The sequence below is a fragment of the Coenobita brevimanus genome, chromosome 106 (assembly GCF_032717465.1).
Source record: "Coenobita brevimanus isolate Jiangsu-jjx chromosome 106, ASM3271746v2, whole genome shotgun sequence".
In the NCBI taxonomy this organism is placed as follows: domain Eukaryota; kingdom Metazoa; phylum Arthropoda; class Malacostraca; order Decapoda; family Coenobitidae; genus Coenobita; species Coenobita brevimanus.
This window is the reverse complement of record NC_137059.1, coordinates 1,060,001-1,067,500: the sequence shown is the minus strand read 5'-3', so window position 1 is coordinate 1,067,500 and position 7,500 is coordinate 1,060,001. Positions and strand designations below refer to the sequence as shown.

General features: G+C 46.4%; 1 protein-coding gene across 1 annotated transcript in view; it reads right to left on the bottom strand.

The window, feature by feature from the left end:
• Positions 1 to 7,500, bottom strand: part of LOC145416532 (endothelin-converting enzyme 2-like) — a 339,110-nt gene that overhangs the window by 41,331 nt on the left and 290,279 nt on the right. The window contains exon 5 of the mRNA XM_080285497.1: positions 1,151 to 1,302. Coding sequence (XP_080141623.1) covers positions 1,151 to 1,302 — 152 coding nt within the window. The remainder of the gene's footprint in view (positions 1 to 1,150; positions 1,303 to 7,500) is intronic.

The window sequence follows — 7,500 nt, the reverse complement described above, 5'->3', positions numbered from 1 at the left end:
ACTCTGCAGGCACAGTTTCACTCATCCATGCCTTCTTACACATCTCCAACAAGCGCTTCATTCCACTCTCTCCACTACACTTAACCATCTCTGCATACACCTCATCAACTCCAGCTGCTCTCGCATTTTTCAGCCACTTCACAGCACTCTTCACCTGTGCGAGTGTCACGTCTCCTGGCACTGCATTCGTACCTGTATCTAACATTTACCTACCCTACCCATACCTACCTTTATTTTACTCCACATCTACCTACATTAACTATCTACTCCACATCTACCTATATCAACTCAATATCTACCTGTATCTATCGACTCTCTACCAACAACTACCATCTATCTACGCAACCTACGTCTCATCTATCTACCTCTACCTACCAATTATCTACTTTCTATCTATCTACCTCTATGCCAACCTGCCTACTTTTATCTACCACCAACTTCTCTCACCATGTACCTACTTATCTATCTACCCATCTATCTACCTAATTTATCTATCTACCAAATACTCAATTAATCTATCAACCTACTTCCCTCTATAGATCTACATTATATATCTATCTGTCAAAGCACCAGTCTCTCTCTCTCTCTCTCTCTCCCTCTCTTTCTCTCCCTCTCTCTCTCTCTCTCTCTCTCTCTCTCTCTCTCTCTCTCTCTCTCTCTACGTTAATCTGCCTCTAGCAACCTACCTAGCCTACCCACCTACTTACCTACCTACCTACCTACCTACCTACCTACCTACTTACCCACCTACCTACCTGTACATTTACCCTTCCATACCTAACTGCCTACCTACCTACCTACCTACCTACTTACCTACCTACCTACCTACTTACCTACCTACCTACCTACTTACCTACCTACCTACCTACCTCAAACTTAATATTCTGCTTCCTGGAACACCATCTCTCTCTCTCTCTCTCTCTCTCTCTCTCTCTCTCTCTCTCTCTCTCTCTCTCTCTCTCTCGGATATGAGCCGGTCAAGCAAGTGTGTGTGTTCCTGGTCTGAGGTTATTGTGTGTGTGTGTGTGTGTGTGTGTGTGTGTGTGTGTGTGTGTGTGTGTGTGTGTGTGTGTGTGTGTGTGTGTGTGTGGACGGACAGACAGACAGACACCCACCCACACACCCACACACACACACACACAGTACTCACCTTGATAATCATCTGTGCCTCTCTGCGTGGGTCAGGTACAACGGTGACCTTGAAAAACGGTGACACTCCGTACTCCGCGTGTAGCCTTGTCAGTACCACGTCGAATTCCCACCTGCGCCTGTCCCAAGTCTCTCTCATCAGGGTCCAACCATCTGGGAAGAGCAGGGAGGGGCGGGTGAGGCTGGTGGAGTGAGAGGAAAGCATCTGCCGTGTGAATTTGACTTTTTTTTTATGCTAGGAAGAAGGAACCAAAGGCCACGAGCCCACAATAACTGTTCCTTGCAAGAGAAAAACAAAATACAAGAGAGAGCCAAATTCAAGATCCGATCATTTTGAGATGCCTGGACACACTGCGTTTGAAGGACTGGAGATCATAGCTAGCAGGAAATACAGACAGAGGGAGACAGTTCCAGAGTTGACCTGTTGCGTAAATGAAGGACTGAGAGTAACAGTTAACTCTTGCATTAGAGAGATGGACAGAAAAGGGATGAGAGTTTGCTGCTAGACGGGTGCTACGCGCCCGTCGTAGAGGTGGAGGAATGCAAGCAGACAGTTCAGAGGAGCAGTGACCATTGAAGTAGCGATAGAAAAGAGATAAAGATGCAACAGTGCGGCGAAGAGACAGAGGTTGAAGGGAGTCAGTAAGAGGAGGAGAGTTAATGAGACGAAAAGCCTTTGACTCCACCCTATTGAGAGGAGCTGTATGTGGGGAGCCTCCCCACACATGAGAGTTGTACTCTACACATATCTTACGTCAGGGAAGAATAATCGTATAGCAAAAGAAGAACTATTGTATGTCGGGGTAGAACTATCGTGTAAAGGGATATAACTATCGTATAACAGTAAAATGAAGCCACTTTGAGATTATCGTATTTCGAGGAAGAATATAATCATATAGACAGGAAGAACTATCGTATATCGGGGTAGAACCATCGTATAAAGGGGTACAACTATCGTATAACAGTAAAATGAAAGCAGTGATATTATTAGGCGAATTTAATCGCGTAGAGGTAAACAAAGCGAGGTGATTACGCGTCATTCTGGTTTTCAAAGGGTTAATGGCCGCGTCCCCACTCATCTCCGATCATCTCTCTCTCTCCCACTGAGCTGCTTCTTTGTCCCATTTCCACAGAACCCTTATTTTACCGTAATTGCGGTGTGTGTGTGTGTGTGTGTGTGTGTGTGTGTGTGTGTGTGTGTGTGTGTGTGTGTGTGAGAGAGAGAGAGAGAGACTATGTAAACTGTGTGTGTGTGTGTGTGTGTGTGTGTGTGTGTGTGTGTGTGTGTGTGTGTGTGTGTGTGTGTGTGAGAGAGAGAGAGAGAGACTATGTAAACTGTGTGTGTGTGTGTGTGTGTGTGTGTGTGTGTGTGTGTGTGTGTGTGTGTGAGAGAGAAAGAGACTATGTAAACTGTGTGTGTGTGTGTGTGTGTGTGTGTGTGTGTGTGTGTGTGTGAGAGAGAGAGAGAGAGACTATGTAAACTGTGTGTGTGTGTGTGTGTGTGTGTGTGTGTGTGTGTGTGTGTGTGTGTGTGTGTGTGTGTGTGTGTGTGTGTGTGAGAGAGAGAGAGAGAGAGAGAGAGAGACTAAGTGAGCTATACTTTTTCTTTAAATGGCTGTGAGAGAGAGAAAAGTTTGGCACATATACAATTTACTCCTCACTCCGTTTTCTTTATGATGTTTTCTTGAGATAGTCTTTATCATTCTCTCTCTCTCTCTCTCTCTCTCTCTCTCTCTCTCTCTCTCTCTCTTTTCCTCCTCCTTTTTTCCCCTGAGTTTCCTCCTTTCCTCCTCCCTTCCTCTTCCTTGTTTCCTCCCTCCTCCCTACTCTAATAGCCCTTCTTTCCCTTCTCTCTCTCCCTCCATCCTTTCCTCCTTCCCTCCATCTTCCCTCCTCCTCCTCCTCCTTTTCTTCTTTTAGCCTCTTATTCCTTACTTCTTCAGTCTTCCTTCCCCCCTTCCTTCCTTCCTCCTTCCCTCTTTTTCCTCTCCTTACTTTCCTCTCTTTCCCTATCCCTCCCTCTCTCTCACCCTCTCCTTCCATTCCCCCCTCTATCCTATACCTTTCTCTCTCTCTCTCTCTCTCTCTCTCTCTCTCTCTCTCTCTCTCTACCTTCTTCCCCCCTCTCATCTTTCTCCTTCCTCCTTTCCCTCCCTTTCTGTCTGTCTGTCTATCTGTCTCTGTCTCTGTCTGTCTGTCTGTCTGTCTCTCTCTCTCTCTCTCTCTCTCTCTCTCTCTCTCTCTCTACCTTCTTCCCCCCTTACTCATCTCTCTCCTTCTTCCTTTCCTCCCTCCCTCCCTCTCCTCCCCCTACTCCCTCCCTCTCCTCCCTCCGAACACATTACGAGTAAAGTTATTTTTTGTTATGTTTTCTGATCGATGTGTTCCGTTGAGAGAGAGAGAGAGAGAGAGAGAGAGACAGACAGACAGACAGACAGACAGACAGACAGAGAGGGGGGGGGAAATGTGTGAAAGATGGATGGATGCATGAACGTAAAATGACGTGGTGAGAGAGAGAGAGAGAGAGAGAGAGAGAGAGCAGATGGAGGGGAAGCAGAGAGGTGTTAAGTGTAAATGATATATCTTTATTGCCCTCGTTGGCCCGATGGTGGTAGTTGTGGTAGTTAAGGGAAGTTTGGTAGATGTGGTGGTGGTAGTTGTGGTGGTAGTGGTGGTTGTGGTGGTGGTTGTGGTTATAGTGGTGGTGATGGTGGTTGTGGTTGTAGTGGTGGTTATGATGATGGTGGTTGTGGTGGTAGTGGTGGTGGTACTTGAGGTGATGGATGGTTGTTACTACTGATATTTATTGTAGATATTCTCTCTCTCTCTCTCTCTCTCTCTCTCTCTCTCTCTCTCTCTCTCTCTCTCTCTCTCTCTCTCTGGTGAAAAAGTAGGACGCAAAATCAAAATGATGCTCTTCTTTGTGTGTGTGTGTGTGTGTGTGTGTGTGTGTGTGTGTGTGTGTGTGTGTGTGTGTGTGTGTGTGTGTGTGTGTGTGTGTGTGTGTGATAAATACATACAAACGAAGAGATGGGAAGGGAAGGGAAGGGAAGGGAAGGGAAGGAAGGAAGGAAGGAAGATGGGAATGGGAGGGAGAATGGAAGGGAAGGAGAAGTAAATGAAGGAAAGAGGAAGAAGGAGGTGAAGGAAAGGAAAAACAAGGCAAAAGTAAGGAAGAGGAAGGAAGGAAGGAAGGAAGGAAGGAAGGAAGGAAGAAGGGAAGGAAGGAAGGAAGGAAGAAGGGAAGGAAGGAAGGAAGAAGGGAAGGAAGGAAGGAAGGAAGAAGGGAAGGAAGGAATGAAGGAAGGAAGGAAGAAGGGAAGGAAGGAAGGAAGGAAGAAGGGAAGGAAGGAAGAAGGGAAGGAAGGAAGGAAGGAAGGAAGGAAGAAGGGAAGGAAGGAAGGAAGAAGGGAAGGAAGGAAGGAAGGAAGAGAGGAAGGAAGAGAAACTGTGGGAAGAAGAAGGAAGGGGAGGAAAGATGAGAGAAGAAAGGAAAGAGAGGAAGGAAGAGAAGAGGAGATGGAAGAAGAGAGGAGAGAGAAGGAAAAAGAGAAGTCTGAGAGGGAAAACGGCATAGAAAGAGAGAGGAAGAGAGACGCTGAGAGAAAGAAGTGAATAACAGCAAAGAAAGAGAAAAAGAGGAACAAGGAAGGAAATAGACAGATAGATAGACAGACGGATAGATAGATAGGTAGGTTGATAGACAGGTAATAGGAGGAGGAGGAGGAGGAGGAGGAGGAGGAAGAAGAGAAGGAAGACCAATACCTTTACGAGAAGACTTAAGATGTTTCTCTTGAGGAGGTGAGGGGAGTGGAGGATAGACAGACAGATAGATAGATAGATAGATAGATAGATACACTGACTAACTGACTGATAGATAGACTGATAGATAGACAACCGGAGAGAGAGAGACATAGAAAAATATAGAAGTATGGATGGATAGATACGCAGAGAGAGAGAGAGAGAGAGAGAGAGAGAGGAGGGATTTATATGGTGTGAGAGGAAAGAGGAGTGAATAATGTATGTAAATGAGAGAGAGAGAGAGAGAGAGAGAGAGAGAGAGAGAGAGAGGGAGAGAGAATCACAAACTCCAAAACATATGTTCCCCTTTTTAAGAATATTTATGAGGTGGTGAGAGAGAGAGAGAGAGAGAGAGAGAGAGAGAGAGAGAGAAAGAGAGAAGGCCAGGGAGGGAGGGAGGGATAGAAGGAGGGGAGGGAAGGAGGAAGAGGGGAAAGGAGAGAAGAAGGAATAGGAATGGGAGGAAGGGAGAAATGATGAAAGGGGAGGGAAGAAGGGAGGGAGGGAGACAAGAGGGAGGGAGGGAGGGAAAGATGCAAGAATACAGATGAAGGAAGCAGGGGGGGGAGGGAGTGAGAGGAGCGGAAGGAGCGTGTGAGAGAGAGAGAGAGAGAGAGAGAGAGAGAGAGAGAGAGAGAGAATTTCACCCCATCCTATCTCTCCCCTTTGTCTTCTCTCTTTTTTTTTCCCTTTTCCTTCCCATTTCCCTCCCTTTTTCTCCCCTCTCTCTTCTCCCCCTCCCCCTTTTCCCTCCTCTCTCCCTCCCTCCCTTCCTTCCTTTTCTCTCCCTTCCCCCCTCTTTCCCTTCTTCCCTTCCCCCCTTTCCCCCTCCCCTCCTCTCTCCCTCCCTCCTTCCCTCCCTTCCTTCTCTTTCCCTTCCCCCCTTTCCCCCTCCCCTCCTCTCTCCCTCTCTCCTTCCCTTCCTTTTCTCTTCCCCCTCCCCTCTTTCCCTTCCTCCCTCCCCTCTCTTTCCATTTTCCCCTTTCCCTCCTCTCTCGCTCTCTCCCTCCTCTCTCGCTCTCTCCCTCCCTCCCCTTTCTCTCTCCCTTCCCCTCCTGTTTCTCCCCTTCTCTCCCCCTCCCCTCTCTTTTCCTTTTTACCCCTCCCCTCCTCTCTCTTGCTCTGTCTTTCCCTCCCCTCTCTCTCTTCCTCTCCCTCTCCCCCCTTCCCCGCTACCCTTCCCCGTGTCCCAGTCTCTCTCTCTCTCTCTCTCTCTCTCTCTCTCTCTCTCTCTCTCTCTCTCTCTCTCTCTCTCTCTCTCTCATTCAAAGCACCATAGGCAAAGAGGCGAGAAGGTTTATGGGAGGAAGAGGAAGAGGAAGAGGAGGGGAGGGAAGGAGGGACGGAGAGAGGAGGGAGAGGAGGGAAGGGGGAGATGGTAAGGGGAGAAGGAAGAGAGGACGGGAGGGGAAAGAAAGAGGAGAGGGAGAGAGGAAGGGAGGGGAAAGAAAGAGGAGAGGGAGAGAGGAAGGAGGGGAAAGAAGAGACTGGATGAGAGAGAGAGAGAGAGAGAGAGAGAGAGAGAGAGACAAGAATAATGAAAGACAAAAGAATCAAAGGAGAGAGAGAGAGAGAGAGAGAGAGAGAGAGAGAGAGAGAGAGAATAAAAATAATGAAAGACAAAAAAATTAAAATATATATGAAAAAAAATCACTGAATTTTTTTGTTGAATAATCCCGGCCTATCTTGGCGAGCAGACCTATCAACTGCAGGGAAGAAAAAAAAAAGAATAAAAGAAGATAAAGAGGAAAAGACATGAAAAAGAGGAGAAAGACGAGAAAAGAGTAAAGAGAAGGTCGATTATAATGAATGGCAAAGAGGAATTGAGAGTAAAGATAAATTAAGAGAGAAAAAGAGTAAAGAGAGGAAGAGGAAAAAGAGAAGAGGAAAAGAGGAAGAGTAAAGAAAGAGAGGAAGAGTAAAAAAAGAGGAAAAGAGAAAGAGTAGAGAGAAAGGAAAAAGGAAACTTGAGGACAAAAGAGAGAAAAAGAGTAAAGAAAGAGAGAAAGAGTAAAGAAAGAGAGAAAAAGAGTAAAGAAAGAGAGAAAAAGAGTAAAGAAAGAGAGAAAGAGTAAAGAAAGAGAGAAAGAGTAAAGAAAGAGAGGAAGAGTAAAGAAAGAGAGGAAGAGTAAAGAAAGAGAGGAAGCGTAAAAAAGAGGGAAAAAGAGTAAGGAAAGACAGTAGTAAAAAAAGAGCGAAAAAGAGTAAAGAAAGAGAGGAAGAGGAAAGAGGAGATAAAGAGTCGACCGCTGGCACGATAAAAGAAAATGGAATTGGCTGAGAGAAATAAAGAGGAGAGAGAAGAGGAAAGAGGAAATGGAGAGAAGGAGAGAGAGGAGGAGAGAAAGAGGGGGTGTAGAGAAGAGGGAGAAAGACTTGGAAAAAATATGCTAGAGAGAGAGAGAGAGAGAGAGAGAGAGAGAGAGAGAGAGAGAGAGAGAGAGAGAGCCCTTTCTGTTTACGGGTAGTGTTGCCAATGATTACACGAGGCACGACCTCTCTCTCTCTCTCTCTCTCTCTCTCTCTCTCTCTCTCTCTCTCTCTCTCTCT